General features: G+C 64.8%; 1 protein-coding gene across 11 annotated transcripts in view; it reads right to left on the bottom strand.

Annotated features, from left to right (window-relative positions):
• Nucleotides 1-2855: 2855 nt before the first annotated feature.
• Nucleotides 2856-22069, bottom strand: part of KCNQ2 (potassium voltage-gated channel subfamily Q member 2) — a 51893-nt gene continuing 32679 nt past the window's right edge. For 3 of the 11 annotated variants that reach the window (XM_064496887.1, XM_064496890.1, XM_064496892.1), the window contains 7 exons: nucleotides 18768-18821; nucleotides 15277-15500; nucleotides 14614-14722; nucleotides 14077-14208; nucleotides 12116-12223; nucleotides 9333-9456; nucleotides 2856-8723 (listed from right to left, as the gene is read on the bottom strand). In XM_064496887.1, the coding sequence (XP_064352957.1) occupies nucleotides 7992-8723; nucleotides 9333-9456; nucleotides 12116-12223; nucleotides 14077-14208; nucleotides 14614-14722; nucleotides 15277-15500; nucleotides 18768-18821 (1483 nt within the window). In that variant the 3' untranslated portion in view covers nucleotides 2856-7991. The remainder of the gene's footprint in view (nucleotides 8724-9332; nucleotides 9457-12115; nucleotides 12224-14076; nucleotides 14209-14613; nucleotides 14723-15276; nucleotides 15501-18767; nucleotides 18822-22069) is intronic. The other 8 variants (XM_064496889.1, XM_064496893.1, XM_064496891.1 and 5 more) reach the window with 5 other exon arrangements.

Below are 22069 nucleotides of genomic sequence, written 5' to 3'. Positions count from 1 at the left end.
TTCCCGGGCCAGCGCTCACACTCAGAGGTGCCCATGGACCAGAGCCCCGGTTGGACGTGGGGTCACACAGGCAGGGGCAGTGTGACAGGGTTGGAGGGCATGTGAGCTCACACACCACAGGGAGGAAGTCATCTTCCTGGCCCTGTAGGCTGGTCCAGGTGGGAGGAAGGGGCAGGAACGGGGAGGAAGGGAGAGGGGCCTCGGACGGGAGGTGACTGAGTGGCCCTGCGGTGGTGGGCGGGCGGGCGGTGGCTGAGCTGGTGGACAGGAGCTCGTCCAGCACCTCTGGGAGGGAGGGCTGGTCCCCCGAGGTCTGCAGTGGCCCCTTGTCTGAGCCCAGAGCCCCCGGCACCCCCCCCTACTGCTCCTCAAGCATCCAAGCCCACTCTAGCCCCCACCTTTTGCCCTGAGAAGAAGGTTCACCACACCCCACGCCCAGCCCCCATCCCGTCCCGCCTGCCCACCTGGCTCCGGCTGCCAGGCTGGACAAGGTGGCCAGTGGAGCCAGGTGATAGCAGGACACAACTCTGTGTCTGGCCCACCCAGTCAGGGGCCAGGGGACAAGACGGTCCCAGAGACCAGGGCGTCTGCTTACGTGGGGCCAGGCTCCACTGCGGGCCCCCACGTCACCTCCAGGCGGGCACTTAGCTCCCACCAGGGGTGCCTCAGTTTCCTCCCCTGGGGAATGTTGCCACCTCCTGGGGTCAGGGTGATAGTCACTGAGCCGGGGATACAGTGCAGGTCCAGGCGAACCTGGTACATAGTGTGGCCATGTGGGATGGGCACGCGCACCCGGGGGCACACAGAGCCTCGGACGCTGCCCTCCCCCACTGCTCTGCCCATTCTGCCGTCTGGTGGCCCGTGTCCAACCCCAGCCTGTGAATCCTGCCGGAAGCAGAACCCTGGCCACGGTGGACCTGGGGGCACAGGCTGCTGGAGTCTCCCCAAGGAATTTTCCCTGCTTTCTTAGCGTAGAATTCCCGGGCTAGCTGCACAGCTGGCAGCTGGTGCAGACTCCATTTCCCAGTCTTCCCTGCAGACTCTGACAGGGTTCTCGACAATGGACGGGCAGCGCACACGCGTGATTGTGTGTGTGCGTGCATGAGACTGCAGAGACCAGTCCTTAAAGGAACAGTGTGCCTTCCTTCCCCATACTCCCTCCTACTAGCTGGAATGCGGTTATAATGGCTAGACTCCAGCAACCACACTGGGCCATGTGGTGACCCTAAGGAAGTCACGTAGAGCAGAGCAGTAAGACAGGAGAGTCCTGAGTGCCTGGCACCCACACCCATCCTGACAGCCTCCATCTGAGAAACAAATATGAGCCTATTCTGTTGAACCCACAGTTACTTAGGGTTTCTCTATAAATTACAGCCAAGCCTAAACCTAACCCTAGTCCTAGGGGACTGTTCCTAGAGAAACCGAGAGAAATTTATTGGCACTGAGAAACATGGCAAGCAGTTTGAAGACCGCTGAATGGAAGCAGATTAAGGACATTCTTCTCCTGTGCCCATGGAGGAAGCAGGACAGAGGTGGGGCTCCTGCCTCCCACTGCAGCCCCCTCCACACAGCACGGAGGGCAGGTGCATGAACTGGGCACTGAGAGAACCCCTAGAGCACTCCAGGTCTTCATCAGCCCAGGAACTGCAGAGAAACCTAGTCAGAGTGGCCTGTCGGGGCGTCTGAGGGCCATATGAGCCCGAGGGCCAGCAGAGCTCACAGCACAGGCTCGGGGTTTCCTGGGATGGCTCTGGAACCCTCCTCCCTCCGGCTCTAGCAGAGATGGGCAGGGACACAGTGGGACCCTGTCTAGAGCTCCAGGTGGATGGAGGTGAGCTGAGCAGCCAGCCCAGGCAGGCGGGCAGGGGCCCAGCTGCACCTGGAGCCCAGTTCCCTCCAAACCTAAGGACACCCCAGCCCGTAACTTAATGGGACTCTTGCAGCACAGAGGTCTCTGGTGGTGGTCGGAGCCTGCCAGGGCCACTCGAACCCCCGTGCTACAGGGCCCGATCGCCTGTGATGGGGCTGTGGGGCAGCGGGCCTTGGGCCCTGCTGAGGTCAGCCGGTCTGGGCACCAGTCCTGGCCGGGTCACTGCCTCTCAGGCCACCACACCCTGCGGAGCTGCTCTTCCTACTCAGAGGGCCGACCCCTAGGAGTCCCAGGGAGCGTCCAGTGGAGGGGAAAATGCCAGAGGGCAGCACAGCTGACTGCCCGCACAGGCTCAATCTCAGACCCGCCCGCCCCAGGCCCTTGCCTGGCCCCTCTGCTGGGAGATGGGATGGCCTTATCGCCCCGCTCTCCACACCACCCCTCGCTGGGCCAGCTGAGGGGAGCGAGTCGGAAGAGGAAGAGTGGGGGGTGGCCAAGCAGGTGCCACGAACAGCAGGAGGGGCTCTGAGGATGTCAGACCCCAGGCCGGGCACCAGCGCCGAGCTCCAGGTCTCCACGTACACTGCAGACCCATGTGCGCAGAGCCCACCCCTGGGAGTGGGCAGACCCAGCATTTCCTGAGGGCCCAGAGGGCTCGCCCGGCCCCAGGCTGGGGGCTCTGGTCCAGGACCCTGGCTGCTCCCAGTGGCGGCAGGTAGGATAGACCGCAGGCGGGAAGCCCACAGGCTCAGGCCCAGCCCCAGCCCCGGGAGGTGAGGGTGAGTTTTTGCTGCTTAAGCCGCTAGTCTGTGGTCCTTTGTTAGGACACACCGGCAGGGCCCAGTGCCTTGACCCTGGGAAGCGGGACCCCCTGCAGCACAGCAGCCCCTTGGCCAAGGCCTCCCCTGCCCCCCCACCGGAGACCGGCCAGGAGCCCGCAGGCCGGAGACGGCGTGAGAGGACAGAGGCCACACGCTGTTCAGGTTGAATCACTGTGTTTTACTAAGTGCACAGGTCCGCTGGGCATCCGAACTCGTCCCTGTGGCAGAACTTTCCACATGCATCCCTGCTGCCGCCTCCACGCCCGCGGTCCCCGGCAAACAGCACTGGGCCTCCTGGTGGCACAAGCGTCAACCTGACAGTGAGTTGAGTGAGAATCTCAGCTGGTCCGTAGAAAACTATAGAGTTCTTTCCCTGGGCGTCTGTCCCTAGAAAACGGCCGGTGTGTACGTCCCCCGTCACAGGGTGGTGACCCGCCCACGAGGAGAGGCCCGGCGCCTGCTGCAGGGACGCGTGGGAGACAGTTTACGTCAGTACTGAAGGCATCATGACATTTTCTTTGGAGCATGAACGTGAACAAAAGTGCAGACAGCCAAGGCAACAGCGCGGGTGGGGGTCACAGCCGCCTTTGGGCCAGAGGGTGCGGCTGCGAGGACAGCATGGGATGGGGGCGCAGGGGACCCCAGGGGTGCAGGGGGACCCTAGGGGTGCAGGGGACCCCAGGGGCGCAGGGGGACCCCAGGCGGGCATGTGGGTGGAGCCCAGCAGGTGCGATGATGTGAGATCCGCCGCCCACTCTGTGCTTGCTGTGAGCTGGTCCCGCAGACCACGGACGGAGACGGCAGGGTCTGGTGTTGGTGCCTGGCGGATTCCAAGGGGGCATGGGGTGACCTCGGTGAATTTTCATCAACATTCATTAAGGCAGTGACTTCCACAGGCCCACCTGGAAGCCCTAGGACTGAGGGCCGCCCCCCAGGAGGGCCCCTTCCTCCCTCTCCCAGCACACGATCTGTCCATCCTGAGGGTCTCTCTGGACAGGGCCACCCAGCCACACCAGGGGCACCCATGCAAATGTCCACAACAAGAGGCCACCCGACTCTTCCTCCAACCCAGAGGGGTCTCTCCTCCCAAGAAGCATCCTCCTCACTCTCTCTGCCCTGCTCCCTAAGCTCCCCTCCCTCCAACACCCCGTCTTCCTATGTCTGTTGTCAGCCCCCATCCCTCACGAGACGGCAGAACCCAGGGAAGTGTGGGACCCCTCATGCATGCTCCAGGGCTACGCAAGGTCTAGGCCTGGGCAGCTGGCTCCCCTGGCCCCTGGAGAGAAGAAAGGTGCCAGCTACTGGCCCCAGCACACCACCTCCTCCAGAAGCCTCCCTGGATGTCTTTCCCACTTCCCAGCACACCACGTCCTCCAGGAAGCCCTCCCTGTTTGTCTCTCCCACTTAGCATTTGGCAGGAGCCCAAGTGGAGCCCACCCCTGGGGGCAGGAACGCGGGAGGCAGCTGGCCTGGGACCGCCACACTGGGCAGGCACCTCCATGGGCGCTACAATCAGGCAACCTACCCTCACAGGGCCCCACCCAGCCCTCCTGCCCTACACCAGACGTTGGACGTCAGTGCATACAAGCAGGAGGCCTGGAGATCTGCTCGGGGGTCACGGAGGGCAGGGTTATCCACGCCACAGCCTTAGGACCACTCAGGACAGCATCGGCCAGGGAAAGGAGTGTCAGACTCGAGTCACTGTGCACTGGGCGTCACGGAGCCCCACCTGCTGCTCAGAACTCCCCACCCTCCCACGGGTGCAGGATTACCCAAACTCTCCCCGGCAGGTCCTCACTGTCAAACCAGCCCTCTTCGCACCACGTTTATTCCAGCGTCTGTGACGCGGGGGCCGGGAACGCGTCCTTCCTCGCAGCAGGAGACCCGGGCAGGCGCCTCCATCCGGCACTCTGCCCATTATATACAGCTCAGGGTGAGGGTGAAACCGTACACATGCCAGTGTTTCTACAAAGGCCTCCCTGCAGCCCTCCACCCTCCGGGGCTTCGGAAGCATCTAGAAATGTCCCAGGGCCAAGTTCTGTCCAAACAGCAGGGGCGGGGCACCTGCTTCCCAGGGTGCCCCACAAGAGTGGGGCTGGCAGGAAAGGGGATGCCTTCCCATCCCCTCCCATCTTAACACCTCAGATTCGTGAGCGCCGGGGAACCCCAGCCTAGTGCAAGGAGGGGTCAAAATCAACCCATGCGTGAAGGATGTGCCGAGCCACCCGGCTGGTGCCTGAGCTCCAGGCTGGGGCGTGGGGCGGGGGTGGGGAGAGGCGGTGGCTGGCTCTTACTGCTCTGACCAGGTGGCCCCCTCGCGGGGTGGACTCCCAGAGCCTCTGAACAGGGCTTTGAAGTGACTCTACCCAAAGGACAGCTGTGCCGCTGGGGGTGGGGGCTCCTGTGGGCAGGGGGCAGGCCCGGGAGGACCCCCGCCCCCTGGCTGGGGTCCTCCATCCTCCAGAGCTGCCCCAGCTGAGACCATGGCTCGTGATTTCACGTGGACAGAAGAGGGAGATGCCGGGCCGGTGAAGAGAGAGGCTGCCAAGGCCGGGCTGCAAGGCTAAGGAGGCAGGGACCGCCCTGGCCCAGGCTCTTGGCATCTGGCTGATTCAACACTCCAGACAGCCACCAGGGCAGCTGAGGGTACGGAGGAGGGCAGCGTGGGACCCTGGATGGGCTCTGGCGGACCCTCTGCCAGTGCTGCCCAGAGGCCCCACACAGCAGGGACCCTCACCCAGGGCCCAGCGTTTCAGGATCACCTGGGCTCCCGAAGTCATTAATTCTTCTGGCTTAAAGTGGGGGGAGCCAGAGAGAGGTCAGACGGATGTGCGCACACGTGGGGGCATGTGTGCACGTGCACGTGGGCGTGCACATGTGGTGTGGGGGTGGGTACACTCGTGCACGCTGCATGTGCAGGCGAATGTGCACTGTGTGCCCGCGGGTGTGCACATGAGTGCGAGCTGCTGCATGTGTGTGAGCACAGGTGTGTGTGGGGTTTGTTTGGGGGTGCGACCTCTGGTAGCACACCTGCTCGTCTTGGGAAAGACACGCCGCGCCAGCCGCGGGGCAGTGGCGGGCCCGCAGCCCAGGAAGGGCACCGACTTCCCAGCGAGCGCCCAGCCTCTTTCCTGAAGCCTACGCTTCCCAAAAGTGGGGCCCCTGGGCAGCGGACAGACGTTGCTCAGGCCTGGGTCTGGGGGCCCCTGAGAAGAAGCCTGTACCCCATCCTCTCCCCAGACTACACCCCCAAACCATCCCCCAAGCAGAGACGCAGGCCTCCTGTCTTACAGAGGGGCCAGGATGAACTTCATAACCACCTTGCTGCGGGCAGCATGTCCACAGTCTAGCCTCAGTCCCTCCTGCTGCAACCTTGGAGACCCTCCCGGCAGTGGCCTGGCACCAGCTCCAGGCTCCGCGGCGCTGGGGACAGGAGGCGTGTCAGAGCTGGCTCCTCCGTTGCCAGGGCCCCACGGCACAGGGGTGCCTGGTGCAGGACACAAAACTCTCACCAGGGGCCAAGGACCCCTCCTACCTGGGCCAGGGGTCCATGCCAGCCAAGGTCTGACACGGACGGGTCGCTGCTGCTGGCAACGTGAATCTCTCCCCCCGGGGCCGGAGAACGGCAGCCGGGGCCGGGGTGAGGTGGGGCCTCCCCTCCCACAGCGGGAGGGCGAGGGGGGCTCAGACTCCACCCCAGGAGCGGCCCTCTGCCTGGGCCTCTTCGTGCCAATACTGGGAGGGGCTTTTCTCAGCATTGCAGGGTCTGGGGCTGGAGAAACACTGCCCTTGAGAACGAGGAGGACTCTGAGAGGGGGACACAGCAGGGGGAGGGGCAGCAGGAGCCCCTCCCCAGGCCACATGGCAGGCTCCACGCCCGATCCCTCTGGGCTGCTGGGAAGGAGGGGGTGCCCTCACACTGCGGCCCTGAGCACAGACCACGGGTTCTGAGTCCAAGCCTGGGTCCTCCTGCTCTGGGCCCAGCCCACCCTCCAGCTGCCCGGCCAGCAGCCCCAGCAGAGAGGTGTCCATGGGTGGGACCCTGCATGGCCTGGCCAGGGTGCGGGGCACACGCAGAGGCTACAGAACACACTGCTCCCCAAAGGTCTCAGAGCGCCAGGACATGGACAGCTGGGGTGGGGATTCCACTCCGTCCCCCACGATTTGACTCTTGGCTCGAAGCTGCTGCCCCTCAGGCCAAGATGCCCAAGACTAGAGGGATGGGGATCCCTGCTCCCCAGGGCCCAGTGTGGGGATGGGCTTCTCTGACTCCCAAGACACCAAGAGGTCACAGCCAAGGGGCTGATCAGTGGGGGAGGACGGACAGTGGGTGGTGAGCTCCAGCAGGGGCAAGAGAGACACTCTACAAGACAGAGCTGCCTTCATCTCTGGACTGGGGTGGGGGCTCTACTGCCCTGTGGGGCCCTGAAGGGTTATCCTGGGGGTTAGCACACTGCCCAGCCCCAGGTCCTGTGAGGGGACTGATGGGGACAGGCAAGGCAGGATCCTTGGTGAAGGACAGTGCAAACCTGTTCACCATGACCTGCCGGGCCCAGGACCCCAGAACCTGAGCCCCGGCCAGGGGGACGCCACACCCCCACCACATCACTCCTGCAAGCAGTCCACACTGCAGAGCTGGCCACAGCCTGGTGACCAGTGCCCGCTAGGGCAGGGCAGAGAGGACCACAGGAGTCTCCTAGAAATAGACGGGAGCCCCAAGCACCCTCTTCCAGGAGTCTGCAGAGTGGGCCCCTCCCCACAAGAGCCACATTCGGGATGTCTGAGGGTCACTCTGTGCACCCATGCGGTGCCCGGCCAGGGTCCTGGACTTGGGATGGGCTCCCATCACAGAACACTCAGAACCTGGGATGGGGGGATAGGATGACACTGACCAGCAGCTCTGGAGGGACAGCCATGAGGCAAAGGTCATCGCCCGAGCGGTGCTGCCGGCCACACCTCCCCTGAGGCTGCAAGGCCGCTGATCCTCTCGGAGACCCCTCACTGCCACCCTCACCCGGCCCTGCTCCCGGCCCATGCCTCCACCGGGCCACCAGGGGCTGCCTTCAGCCTTGACCCCGGCCCCCGTCACAGCTGGGCCAGCAGTCTGCAGAGTGGGCACGGCCAGCCTGGCTGCCCCTTGCTGGAAAAGAATTTTTGCCAACTTGCAGTGTGAGAGACCAAGGGCTGCGCCCGCCCGCTGCCCCACACGGGCACCCCCACTGCGTTACTCTAGGAAGAGGCCCCAGAGGGTCCCCCTAGAGACCCGGCTGCTGGGAGTCAGGGAGAGGCTGGAGGCAGCCTCACTTCCGGGGCCCGGCCCAGCCCACGTCACCGAAGGGGCCCTCGCCCGTGGCAGAGCGTGGCGGGGGCCCGCAGGGGGTGCAGAGGTCCGAGTCTGTGTCCGACTCGCCCTCGGCGATGTAGGGCCTGACTTTGGCGCACGGCGCGACAGCCGCGTAGCAGCCGCTGAGGGCGTCCAGGTTCTCCTTGGACTGGGAGATGCTGAAGCCGCTGAAGGAGCGCTCCAGCTCCTCGTGGTCCACGGACGGGATGGAGATGGACGTGTCGCTGCCCCGCAGGGCACCCTCGTGGGGCCTGCCGGCCGGGGCGTCCTCCTGCCTCAGGAACTCCGTGCTGGCCCGGTTGCCCCCGCTGTAGGCGGACAGCGATCGCTCGTGGGCAGGTGGTGGCGGGATGCGCACCAGTGAGCCGTGGTCGCCCACGGGCGAGGTGCCGTAGCCCTGGCGCGGGAAGCCCTGCTGCTGCCACGAGGTGGACGGCGGGCACTGTGTGGGCGGCGCGGCCGGGGGCGCTGAGAAGTTCTTCTGGCCCGTGGAGCTGGTGGAGCGGACCAGCTTGACGATGCAGCCGTTCCTGCCGCCGTGGTCCCGGCTGTCCTCGGGGCTGTGGTATGGTGGCGCCGGCTCTGGCTCCTTGGCCCCAAAGTAGGCCTCAGTCTCCGTCGGGGCGACACCCATGCGCTGCATGTAGATGTTCACCAGGAAATCCAGCTTCTTCTCCATGGACAGGACCTGCAAGAGGGTCTGCTGGGCCGCGCCGGGCCGCTCCCGGGGTGGGGGACCGGGCCCCTCCCAGGGCCGCTCCCGGGGTTGGAGGGGCCCGGGATGTTTCCCACAGAGGTGCGAGGCACCTGGCAGGCAGGCCCGGCAGCAGCTCAGCTGCTGTGTGTGCGGCCCCAGGGCTTCAGAGCACCAGCCCTCCTGCTGGGCTGGGCACCCCTGCTGCCCACTGTGGGTCCACCCCTTAAAGCAGGCTCTTTGGAGGGAAAGAACCAGCCATTCCTTTCCTCAGCTCCCAGAAGCAGACCCTGAGTGGGGGGCTTCACTCCCAGGAGAGAGCAGTGGGGAGTCAGGCAAGGGGGAGAAGGCCAGCCAGGTGGGGTGAAGGACGGCCCCACAGGGCGTCCAGTACTTGGGGCCTCGCAGAGGCCCCCACCCAGGCAAGGGGAGAGGGCGTAAACTGGGGCTCAGCCCGTAGGCCTGTGGGTACCAGAGGGCAGAGGGAAGTGCCCCAAACCCAGGAGAGGCTCACGGGGTGCCGGGTCCAGATGCAGTAGCCCTCCCCTCCCCTCAAAGCTTGAGCGCCCCTGCAGGGTGGGGGCCCTCCCCTGGTCTCCCCACCTGCTTCTCCACCTTCCCCAGCCGGCCCATCATGCTGGGGTCCTCGGGCAGCTCCGCCTCCGCCGGGCCCTTGCTCCGGTCTTTATCCGCTATGGCTGGGCCCCGCCCAACGATCTGGTCCACTCTGCCAGGAAGAGACCACACCCTCAGCATGAGTTCGGGTGGGAGCAGCAGCGGGGCCGCGGCCCTCTCCTCTCCTCCTGGGCCAGGCTGCAGCCCCCGGGGCCCAGGCTCCAGGCTGAGCCCAGAACCCACCGGGGACAGTGAGGAACCAGGACAGATGGATGCCAGGTGACTGGTCCTCATACTGCTGTCTGACGTCCTCGGGGCTCAGCCCCAGACCATTCTGTCCCAGCCCCAGACCATTCTGTCCCAGCAGGCTGGCACATTAGCAAGGAGTAAAGAGAAGGGAGCTAGGGCCACGCACCCCCAGCAACCCAGCCCCCACCCTGCCCCACCCCCACACCAGCTTTGCTCCTGCGTAATGTGCCACTGGGGCCGCCCCGCCCCGCTCTGGCAGGGCGGGGGTAAACATCTGCAGCGGGAAAACAGAAGCAGAACTCGCTCCATGCGCCATGGTGAGAGGGGACACAGACCAACACAGGAAACCGCCACGCACAACCAAAGGAGGAGACGGACAGAGCCACTGCCAACCAGAGGAGGTCTGTGTGCGCTCGTGCGTGTGCACGTGTGTGCCCACTGTGTGTGCGCGTGTGCGCTGGTGCGAGGGTGCGTGTGCGTGGGTGTGCCTGCATGTGCGCGCACATGTGGGGTGCAGAACACAGCTGGGCTGATCTCAAACAAGGCCATGGTCACGAACGCCAGCGAGAGGGGAAGGACGCTTCCTTCGAGGAGGGGGCTTCTGCCAGACCCGTGCTGAACAGGCAGGGCCACCGAGGGGCTCAGAAGGGGCCTCAGAGCGGCAGTGTGGGCTCCCAACTCTCCAAGCCGGAGAGGTGCGCCTACGTGGACGCTCGCTTGGTCTGCAAGCCACTGGGTCAGTCCCTGAACCAGCTGGGCAAACGCCCTGGGTGCAGCCACGCAGCCCCCGCCTGTCTCTGGCCTGGAGTCTCAGGCACAAAGCGCGCCTCCCAAGCTCCGGAGCACAGAAGGGCGCCAGCCCCCGGCAGCTCGCGCTGCCGTCACATCGGGCACCTTCCTCACCCACAGGGCCGTCCCTGCCGCCTCTGCCAGGGGCTCAAGGGGTCTGCTCTTTCTGTCGCACGAAGCGGGAGGGGTTCAGGCTCGGGTCAGCCGCAGGGCAGCCGCCTCATGCTCCACTGGGCGTCATGCTTGACTCATGCACGGGGTGGGAGCTGGGGGGCGGGGGGCCCTCAGGCTCCAAGCAGACGCTGGTGGGAAAGGAGCAGGGGGAGGGGATTCTCTGGAGATCCGAGTGTCCACACAGTCCAGGCACGGGCGCTCAGCGCCTTCACCCCTGCCACATGACGGGCCACCTGCCTGGCCGCTCCCCTTGAGAGCCTTGGCCAAGGGTCAGCCTGGAGCTGCTGCTGGTGGGGCACTGGGAGAGGGTCCTCTGTGGAGCCTGTGCCACCCCCTCCCACAGCCTCACGCTGACCAGTTGGGCTTAACCACCCCCCAGTGACTGGTCTGTCCTCCTGGTCCCCTCCCTGTGGGAATCTGTGTGTCCCCAGGCTACAGTGGCCTGGGAGGCCTGGAGGTCCGGGGCTCTGAATGCCCAGCCCCTGTGCCCTGCAGCGACGCCCAGAAAGAAGGGCTTCTGTCTCGGGGCACAGCATCCTGGGATGGGGGACACAGGCAGGAGAGGGGACACGGCAAACACTGTCTGGGCTGCCCTGGGTCAGGCCTGCTTCCCCAGAAATTCCTTTCACATGGGAGAGCTCCCAGGTTGAGATGCCCAGCTCACTGACCCTCAGCCTCACGTACAGAAACCCTGCGCACAAGGAGTATGGGTCAGATGCCCCCAGTCGCTCCGCTGGCCCGGCTGCCAGCATCCCCAAGGGCCTCCGGACGCCCCGGGCTCCCTCCGCCAGCACAGCCGGGGTGCGTCTGCCCTCACCCTCACAGGTCTGTGCTCCCAGACCTGCCAGAGGAGGCGGAAGGGTCGCAGCCATCACCTCTGGGGAAGCAGGAGCCTCCCAAGTCTGAGTCCATCACCAAGGCACCTGCTTCTGCTGACTCTCCGCCTAACTGACCCACCTCCTCTATGCTGGCAGCCGGGCCATCTTCAGTAACACTGACCACGAGGACAACACTGGTAACGGAGCTGCAAAGCCCTCGGCGCTCCCTGGGAGGCCACTGGGGCTGGGCACCTGCTCGGGGCTTTCCACTCATTCACCAAAAGAGTTTAAAGGCAAGAAAAGGGCAGGGCCTGCTCAGAGCCTCACAGCAGCCCAGGCCGACCCACGGGGGGCAGGGCTGGGGCCAGAGTCGGTGCTGCGGGAGGGCCAGCGTGGGGCATCCCCGCACGTCCGAATGATTCTGATCCTCGCAGGGCTGCCCCTCTGCTTCTGCCCCGGGACCCCCCGTCCAGGCGGACATCACACAGGGTATCCGTGGAAAGGGGTCCCTTGGAGAGCCTCCGCAGGGCCCCACCAAAAGGGGCAGCTCAGGGGCACACTGACCCAGCCCCCGGGACCTGCCCAGGACCAGGCTTCTCCCGGAGGTCATTTTGTCAGGGACAGAAAACCCTCCCCTCCATCCGGTCCTGTAAGAGCAGTGCTGGTGCTGTCGTCATGTGGCCTGGAGTGAAGGGGGCTGGCCTCCCACACAGACAGGCGGGAGCGGGTTGGCATCCTGACCTAGGTGAGTACTGGGGTGACTCTCTCGGAGGGGCCGTGGGTCCTTTGGTGGGGTACTTCTTGTGCCGGGGAGTTGAAGGGGGTGGGGGGCCCACAATCATATCTATCCTGGCGAGTAAACAAGAAAAGAGACACCAGGAAAATGCATCATGAAGCAACACCAAAGGGAGGCAGCTGGAAACTTGCAGAGACAAAGGGATCGACCGGCCGAAAGCAAGAGTGACACTTCTTACAGACCCCGCGCTCCTGGGACCTCAGACTCGCCAACCTCTCCTTGTTCAAGCAAGCACCAGCCGGGGCCACGGCCCTGTGGTGGTGCCCCGCTGCCCGGGCGAGCGTGCGCGCGCCGGCCGGGGGTGGGGGGGCAGCAAAGTGCCAGGTGCGCGGGGAAGTACGCCGAGGCCCAGCCAGCGGGCACAGCCGTCTGGCTCCTGGGGGTCGGTTTGTCTCGTCTGTTTTCAGACAGAAAGGGAAGGAGAGGGAACCTTTAGGGCAGAAGCACCTGGTGAACAAAAACGGCTGCCGTGAGAGGAGTAGACAGGCCAGCCTCTCCCTCGCACATGTGCTCACACCCACACACACATACGCTCACGTGTCTGCACGCTCCTATACAAACATGCATGCTCTCACACGTGGCTCACACGTTCACACACGTTTGCACACATGCACAACGCAGGTCTACTCAACACTCCAAGAGGACGCTGAGCCGTCGGCCTGATCTGGCAGGCAGGAAGGGGTCCCCCGCGGCCCCACCCAACAGGAGCAGCTGGAGGCCCAGAGAAGCCCCTCCCCTGGGACCCCAAGCAGGACAGAGCAGACGCTGCCTGCTCAGGGGCCGGGAGCTGGGCTGACCCCCCGGACTGCCCCGACCTTCCAGACCCCCACAGCCAGCGCCCAGGCTTCAGGGGCGGAGAACTGGCTACAGCCTCTTGGAGAGTCCTGATGAGCAGGAGTGTGGGGCCCCCTCCAGGGGACCCTCCTTACAGGCCCCGCAGATGTATGTGCCGCTGCTTGTGCGTGGGTGGATGGTGTGTGCCTGCGAGCACCCTGGACTCAGTGTGCATGAGCATGCGTGGGACCCATGGGACGCACATGTGGGCATGAGGCTGAGAGCACGGTTACACAGGCTGGCACCCGTGTGCATGCGGGAGTGGACATGGGTCTGTGGACGTGGGTCTGCGCTCGTGTATCCAGGCCCTTGCGTGTCTATACACACGTGTGGGGCCACAGACCACAGCCTCGGTATGTGCCCTGCCACGGCCACGCTTCTCACACGCATCCAGCCCTGCTGCCTGCTGGGGACGTGGGAGTCCCTCTGCGCAGCGGGGAGGGTGGACGGGCCTCTCTGCTCTGGAAGAAGAGGTTCTACGTAGCACAGCTGCTGCCTGGTGGGGCCCCCAAACCCTGCAGCTTCACCTGTCCACAGAACTGCTCTGTTCCCCACACACACGTGTGCACATGTGCGCACACATGTGCATGAACACACTACACCCACGCATGGACGCACTAACACACAGACATGCACGCATCCACACTTTTGCAAAACATGTGTTGCACACGTGTGCACACATGCACGTGCATGCACTTGTACGCACATGTGCACACGTACATGCACCTGAGGCTTACCCCGTGCAAACACACATGTGCGTCCACACACGCACATGCATGTGCACACGTACGTGTGCGCACACGTACACACACATACTCGCCCGCCCGTCACAGCAGGGGCAGGAGAGGAGAGAAAGGAGAAACAACAGAGATTAAAACCAGACACAACACACGAGGACACAGCAGAAAGCCCACACGGGGCTGACGTGGGGCCGGAGAGGAAGGGTCCCCTGTGCCCCTGCAGCCGCACCCCCACCCCACCTCCAGCGGAGAACCAGCCCATGCCGTCCGCTGTCCCGTCTCATGCCTGGCTTTGGCGCCAGGGGATGGGCGGGCAGGGGAGGGGCTCTTGCCTGGACTGCAGGTTTTTGATGCGGGACAGCATGTCCAGGTGGCCGGCTGAGTACTGCTCGATCACGTCCATCACGTCGTAGGGCCGTAGGCTCTCCTTGAACTTTCGCTTGGACACCAGGAACCGCATGACACTGGAGGGGATGGGCAGGGGGCTGTGAGCCCTGGGCAGAGATCATCAAAGGCTGTCCCCAGTGTTCACCTGCCTGTGGCCCTCCCAGCGTCTCTGAGTAAGGCCACTGATGACCTGTCCCTATTAGCTGAGCCACCCCCCACCTTGTGCACTGGGCCCCGCCACACAGAAGGACCCTTGTCCACCCGAGAACCCCTGTGCGGCAGCAGCTCCCGGCCATCCACTCACAGCCTCGGGCACCCAGCCCCCGGGACACAGGTGACAGCTGTGAGGGCAGGTGCCTCGTGAGTCACAGGGAGCCAGGCTGAAGGGGTCTCAGCCAAGAAGCATCCCACCGGAGTGTGCGCCCTCACCAGCTCCACAAAGGCCCCAGCCCCCTCGCCGCGCCCAGGAGCCGGGCCCTCACCACACGGCCCGGATGCTGACTTTGAGGCCCGGGGTCAGATCCTCGGCCACAAACTCGCAGGTGCAGCTCTTGTTGTCATCCACGATGTCCTCCCCGGGGAGACTTGCTTCTGGGTGGAAGGACACAGCCATGAGGGGGCAGACGGGACAGAGCAGCCCCAGCACCACAGCCCCGCGGCACACACCTGTCAGAGAGCACACCCAGCTCCAGAACCCACCCCTACCCCCACCCGTGGCCCATGGGGAGTGGCCACCACGCGGGCTTGAAAGGGCATCCTATGACTGGTCAAGTAGACACAGTGTGACACGTCCACACACGGTGACCGGGGAGTGTCCACCACGAGAAAGAGCGAAGCACGGTCACCAGCGCAGTGGGGATGAGCCTGGAGAACAGACTCGCAGGGCAAAGCCAGACACAAAAGGACGACCCCGTGTGACCCCACTGCATGGGGCCCAGAACAGTGGGCCCACAGAGTCCAGGCGGGAGTGCCGCCACAGACACGGGCCTCCTCGGGGTGTGGGGTGCTCTAGGACTGGAGGTGGTGGTGGACAAGGTCGACTCTGCTGCACGCCGCTGAGTATTCACTCTCAGGGGCTAGTTCTTCACCTCAATAAAGGAAGGGGCGGGGAAGGAGAGGCCCTGCCCGAGGGGTGCCCGACCCACCTTCCGAGTTCTGCCGGGAAGCGGCGCCCCTGGCCCGGAAGGCCTGCCGTGCGCGGCCGCGCTCCCCGAAGCTCCAACTTTTGGGCACCTTGCTCGGACTGTCCTCCAGGCTCTGGTCGGCGCTGGGCGACCGCCGCATGGTCTGGGCCTGGGGGGACCCCTTGCCCTTGGCAGCCACGCCTCGGGGGCTGGAGAAGACACGGTCTTTCAAACTGACCTTCTGACTGCTCCCGCGAGAACCGACAGACGGACAGACAGACAGATACACAGAAAAACAGCAAGAGAGGTCACTCTGCAAAGAACACACACACCCGTGTCTGCTGGCGGCTGGCCCCGTATGTGGGGCCGCCGTGGCCGAGGGGATGGACACGGTCAGCTCCACCTCAGAGCCTGTGCGGATGCCCGGCCTGGCCGGGGAGTGATCAGTGGGCGAAAGGTGCCTGAGGCTTCTCCACGCCATCCGGCCAAATGCCTGCGTGGCTATGGCTCTCCCTGGCACCGGCTGAGGGCCCGGCCCCTCCAGTGGTTTCCATGCCTGCCCTCCAACCCCCTGCCCCCGGAACGGCCCCAGGGGGCACTCTCCAACCTGTGCCTCCACCACCAGCCCACCTGCAGGAGGGTGGGCTCTGCAGCTGACCATGGGCCCCTCTGCCGCGTCCCGGGGAGCAGGGCACCAGAAGGGTGCAGCACGGAGGGTGAGGGTCTGCCTGCCTCCCCCCACCCGGACCAGCACAGGCCCACAGCACCGCCGAACACATCTGGGAGCAGAACGTCCACGCCCCCCGAGGGGTGGAAGCGGGCAGGTCACACCAGCTGTAACGGGCCTTGCCGGCCCCAGCCCCGGCCCAAGGCCACAGTCACAGCCCTGCCACGGTCTTCGGGCCTCCCTGCCCCTGTGTCTCCTGGTAATCGTGGAGACCGTCCTGACAGTCCAGCGACAGCCAGGAGACAGAGGCTGTCTCTGGTCGGGGTCAGAGGTCAGGCCCGGGGCCAGGCAGCTACTCCCTTCCTCCCGCCGGCAGTTTCCAACACCTGCCCAGGAGGAGAGTGGTGAACTGTGAACCCACTCACCACCACATCTCGTCACAGAGCCTCCTGAAGTGGCGCCTGGCAGGGCCCCTGCTGGCCCTGGGAAGCCGCCACCACCAGCTAATCCCTCAGACAGCGCCAGACCCACCTCAGCCACCCCGAGTCGGCCGCCTCCGCTGGCCAAGGGGGACCTGCCACTGAGACACGTCCATCAGACGGTGCAGAGATGGCAGGCCAAGGACAAGAGACAGCCCACAGCCTAGTCCGCAGCCAGCCTGGACACTGAGGTCCAGGTCTGTGCCCCCTCCCTGCCCCCGGGCAGATGAGACCCATCTGTGCTAGCCCGAGGCTTGGAGCCCACTCAGGGAGCGCTCCCCAGGAGCCCCTGGGGGCTCTGTGTCCCATGAGCACAGGAGCGGGGGTGTCTGCTGCTCGGAACACCGCTGGCCCCAAGCCCGGATCTGCTGTGCATGAGGCCAAGACAGGGGTTGGGGGCCAAGGGACATCAGTAGCCAGGCCATGGGGGCTTTGGTGCAGGTAACCCTCTTCTTCCTTCGTTCCCAAAGGAGACCACCAGCTGGTCCAGGGGGACCATGAAACCAGGAGAACAGAAGACCCCAGCTGGACCTGATGCCCGGCGCAGCATAAGAACTTGGCCCATGCAGCTGCCCGCAAGGACAGAGCCATAGGAGGGAGCCTTCCTGGCCTCAGCCTGGGTCCCCTGTCCCAGGCCCTCAGGCTGCTCAGACCAGGGAAGGGGTGCCTTGCTGGAGGAGGCCACGGGTGGTCATCTGGACGTCCAAGGTCATAACAGCTCAGTGCCCACAGGCACTCAGCCCCCCCGGCCACCCCAGCCCTGCCTCAACTCCAGGTGTCGGAACAGCTGGCCAACAGTCCTGCAGGTGTGAGAGAGGCCCTCCCTCAGCTCACAAACAAGGACAGAAGCAAACCCAGGACAGGGAAGGAGCCCGAGGCCAGACCAGCCTCCGTGTGGGAGACTAACTGGGGGCACCTGGACTTCGGCGTTTACGTCGGGCCCAGGGAGCAAGTCCAGGAGGATCTAGGGGAGAAAGCCAGGCCCAGCCTCTCCTCCCCTGCCTGCCACGCTTCCCAAGGCGAAATTCCAAATACAGGAGGCCAGCCATCCACAGGGACAGGCGAGCGGGAGGCCCCAGCGGAGATCGGCCACACCCCAGTCTGCACAGCTGGGGCCCAGCGCAGCAGGGTTGGGGTGGCGGGGAGCTGCATCCACAGAGACCTGCCCAGCCCACGGCCAGACCGCGGACGCCCAGGGGAGGTAGGGGGCGGAGTGACGCTCGTGGGACTCGCGCACCACAGAGCTGAGCCTGGCCCGGGCTCCTGGCCCAGCCGTGGGCCCCTCTGGGCCTTCTGATTCCCAGCAGCCTGATCACAACCCCTGACCTGAAGGAACAGCCTGTGGCCAGAAGCACCCTGGACACAAGCTCCAGGCAAGCAGTACAGCTTCTGCTGGGACCCCAAATCTCCTCTCGTGGGGCTGCAACAGCCTCCCCTGCAGCACCCACGTGGGGGACACACAGGCAGCGCGGGCAGGTGGGGGCCACCCTTCGAGCCCCTCTTCAGGCGGGGGACTTGGAGCATGCACGGATGCAGATGGACAAGCATGCCGCCGCCCCGGGGGCCCTGACCCTGCTGTGGAGCCCCTCCCGCCGCCCGCCGCTGGGCACCACGGCTCCCAGGGCCAGCGCGGACCACATGCACATGAGGACAGGTGAGCACAGCTGCCGGCACCTGCAGGGCCGCCCCGGTCGGGGAGGGGGCGGGCAGGAGGGGCACCCAGAGCAAGCAGGAGGACAGACGCCCCACACGCCCGACAGCAGACAGTGGACAGAGAGGGAACGTGCCAGCAGTCGGGGAGCCCACGGGGCAAAGGTCGGGCAGACTTTCACCGCCCTGTTTCCAGTCTGCCCTGAGCCAGGCCTGTACGGGGGAGGGGGAGCTGTGGACCTCCGGCTTTCCGGTGTGTCTGGTGTGTCAGGACCAAGGGGCCCGGCACACACAGAACGGAGCCGCCTCCCGCGGGCGGGCGGGTTAAGGGCAGCGGCCCTCTGCTGCATAGTAGAGGTGCTAGATGGGCCAGCCGCAGGGGAGCGGCTCGCCAGAGAGCAGTCAGGGCCTGGACACGCCGGTGCTCTGTCGGGGTTTCAGAGCCCCCGGCCAGCCCCCCTCCTGCTGGGAGCAGAGCATCGTTTGGCTTGCAGATGAGGAAGGGCGTTGGCTCCATGACCACGTCACCAGGAGGGTTCGGAGTCAGAGGGAGCCTAGCGCTCCAGAAGCGGCTGCCAATCAGAATCGGGCCTAGGGGGCCGGGCCGGTGCCACCTCTCCCTGGTCCATCTAGAACCTCTAATAAGCAGAGTGTCCGGAGCGGGAGGGGACAAGAGCCGTGCAGCAATGGTTGTCCGAGCGGCGTGTCCGAGGTACCTAGCGTGTCCAGGGCAGCATCCACACAGGGACTCTCTGCACCGTCTGCCTTTACTGGAAATGAGGAGAGGACAGTTAGTCCCGGGGGCGCCGGCATCCAGGACGTGACCAGAGGGGCCTGCCCGGCGCGCGGGCAGAGGGCACAGGAGAACCGAGCCACCGACCGACCCAGGGCAGCTCTGGGCTCCGGCCCCACTGGCTCCAGAGTTCGCGTCTGAGCGAGAGCAGCCAGGAGGCCGTGAAGAAAGTCTTCCCGCTGGCCTGGAAAAGAATAGCCCCTATTTTTGGAGGAAAAAAAATCCCTGTTTTTTCCTCCAAAAATACCTTTTCCTTCCAGCGTCAGTTTTGGGACCACGTCTTTTAAAAGATGTATTATTTTTTGCTCTATTCATGCCAACAAAAAAATAATACATGGGCTAAGGCTTTGCCAGTTCTGGGAAGACAGGACTCCAGAAAGCTCACGTTTTCAGAGGAAAAACGTGCCAGTTTGGCTTCACAAACCAACCCAGCCAGCGGCCCGATCAGAGCGGCCCCGGCTTACCAGGAGACAGCGGCTGCCTCTACCTGGAGGGAGCCAAGGAGAAGGGGGCTCAGGGCACCTGGACTTGGAGGGACCGCCAAGGTCGGATCTTGGGTGAAGTCCACCCCGTGCTGAGGCCCCGGCAGGGCGGAGACAGAAGGCCCACGGCCAGCCCTGCCCAAGAACCTCCCCAAAGGCCCGAGACTCATCTCTGCACTAGAACCTGCAAACTTCTAAGCAAAAATGAAAAGAACAAGAACAAGCAAGAACTTTAAGAAACTCTTCACTTTCCTGGGGCCTCTCTGCCTCCACCTTCAGTGCTGTTGCTTCTGTGACAGTAGTTCTCAAACTGTGCACCTGAGGAACCCAGACGCTCCCGTGTCCTTACGTTCACCTACATTCCAGCGGCACCTGCCAGTGTCCAGACAAGGATCTCCCCACTATGCATGAAGGACACCCTTTCTTAACACCAGCAAGCCTGCAGGTCAAGGTTCCTTAAGGAGCTTTCGCTTGGCTGCCCACGGCTCAGAGTCACTGGACCCCTCCCCGGCCTCATCCCCACAGGGGACCCCGCCAGCATGGCTTCCTCCCGATGGGACCTTCCCTAGTCACTTCGGGGTGTTGAACAAAATGAACTAGAGGTGGATCCCAGGCAGGACGGAGCCGGGGTCCAGCTGTCAGGTGAGTGTACTCATGCAGGGGTCCCTAGGACCCGGAACCTCACCCAGCGGCCCCTGAAACTGGGGCAAACATGCTCTCCCAGGGTGCGTTCTGGAGGCAGCCGCATTTCCACCAGGGCCTGCTGGACAGCAAAGGACCTAAAGACCCAGACCCCACCCCCCAGCCAGCTCCGCCCGGGGTCCCCAGGCCTGCACACAGGGCCCTGCCCACCCTGCCTGGAGGCTCCTCCCCTGGGAAGAGGATGCAGCGGGGATGGCCTCTGCTTCCAGCTCCCTGGGACAGACCCAGCTCTGACCACTCCTCCAACCTTCAAACTTCCTGCTGCCTTTGAAGCTCCCAGCAGTTGCCCCAGAAGCATCTCCCAGGCCCCGTGGCCCAACACCACCAAACGCACCATTCTGTGGGCTCAGTCAACCACCCCGTGCCCGGCTCCCAAGCCCAGGAGACCGAAGACCAGTTCTCTAACTGCGTGGAATCTTTAATTTTAGTGAAAACTTAAACAGCCTCTCGTGGCCAGTGGCTCCTGTGTGGGGCACTGCCGGCTGAGAGCATGACAGAGCGGGGGACGGCAGGCTGCTGACACACGGCCCTCCCCGGGCACTGCCCCATGGCTTTGGGGGTGGGAGGATGCCTGGCTAAAGCCCGTCTCCTCCAGGCCCCAGGCTGGCACCAGGGTTTCCTGCCCAGGTCAGCCCCATGGAACCTCACCCCATCCAGACTGCCGGCAGGCAAGCCCAGAGGACCTGGGGCCCAAGAAGGTGGGAGAGGTGCCCACAGACACTCACCAAGACCAGACTGGACAGACACGCAGGCAAGCAAGGCACACTGCCGCCTGCGACGAGGAGGGGGCCACACGGACCAGGGCAAAGCGGCAGGGGTTCCCCCAGGCACAGAGGGGCAGTCAGAAACAGGGCGGACACAGGGAGAGGTCAGAGACACACCCGGAGCAGCATAGCCCGAGACCCCCCGCCCGCCCCAACCCCCAGCCCCACACCTCGGTGTGACACCCACACAGGCAAGGGGCACGCTTCCACCTTGAGCCAGGGCCGGGGGTCTCACAGCAGCTGAGGGAGGGTTCCTGGATCCACCCTGCCCACCTGCACTTTGTGGAACAAGGTCCCCTCGCCAGGCAGCTCAGGGACAGGCCCACCCCACCCTGGGCCCAGTGGCAGGACACTTTCCCGCACACCTGCTGTGCCCCGGGTGCTAAACGTGGCTCTGGACGCCCCAGTCAGGGGAAAGAAATGCCGCCTCTGTCACCTGGTGGACAGGTGTGCATCCAGGAGAGGCAGGCCCTCTGCTCCCAGGGCCTCAGCCCAGGGTCCCCGGGAGGAGGGCTGGTCCAGGCAGGCCCGGGAAGCCGCTGGGTCACAGGCAGGCAGGGACACAGGACACACGGGGAGGAACGGAGGGGTGGTGTGCGGGAAGCAGGGAGGAGCCACAGAACGTACCGGAGAGCCGGGGGCTCCCTGTGTCCTCACCTCGAGTCCTGCTTTCAGGGCCAGCCACCTCATCCCCAAAGACAGAGCGGACGTGAAAGGGGCCCGAGAAGGGCAGTGACATGATTAAAGGCACTTGGGGGGGGCAGCAAGATTTTCCAGATTGGGGGAGGGGAGGGCAGGAGAGGAGAGAGAGAGAGAGACAGGCTGAGACGACAGTTGTTGGCTGGGGAGTAAAGCAGGGCTCGAGAAGCCGCGTCCGGCCAGAGGGGCCTTGGTCCACCAGGCGGGCGGGCTGAGGGCCGGAGCAGCGCCCACCAGGGCAGAGCCAAGGGCAGCCCCACCTGCTTCCTCAGGCAGGAAGGGCCAAAGGCAGCGCCAGCGGGGACTGACAGAACAGGACACCCTTGGGGCGCGTCACACACCAGGCCCTGCCGCACATGTCTCCCACCCGGCCCTGACCACAGCCCCGCGTCGGGACCCCCTCGCTCCCATCCTGCGGATGAGAACAGAGCTCGCTGCCCGGGCTGAACCCTCTGGTCCCGGGTCTGAGGGGGTCACCACTTCTGCTCTTTGGGCTGGTTGGGGGCAAAAGCATTGCTGACCTCCCCAATCCCAGTCCCAGCTGCCACCCCACTTTTGGGGACGTGAGGGATGGAGGC

Source organism: Camelus dromedarius, chromosome 18 (genome assembly GCF_036321535.1).
Source record: "Camelus dromedarius isolate mCamDro1 chromosome 18, mCamDro1.pat, whole genome shotgun sequence".
NCBI classification, from domain to species: domain Eukaryota; kingdom Metazoa; phylum Chordata; class Mammalia; order Artiodactyla; family Camelidae; genus Camelus; species Camelus dromedarius.
Note: the sequence above shows the minus strand (reverse complement) of the source record. Positions and strands in the feature narration are given on the sequence as shown.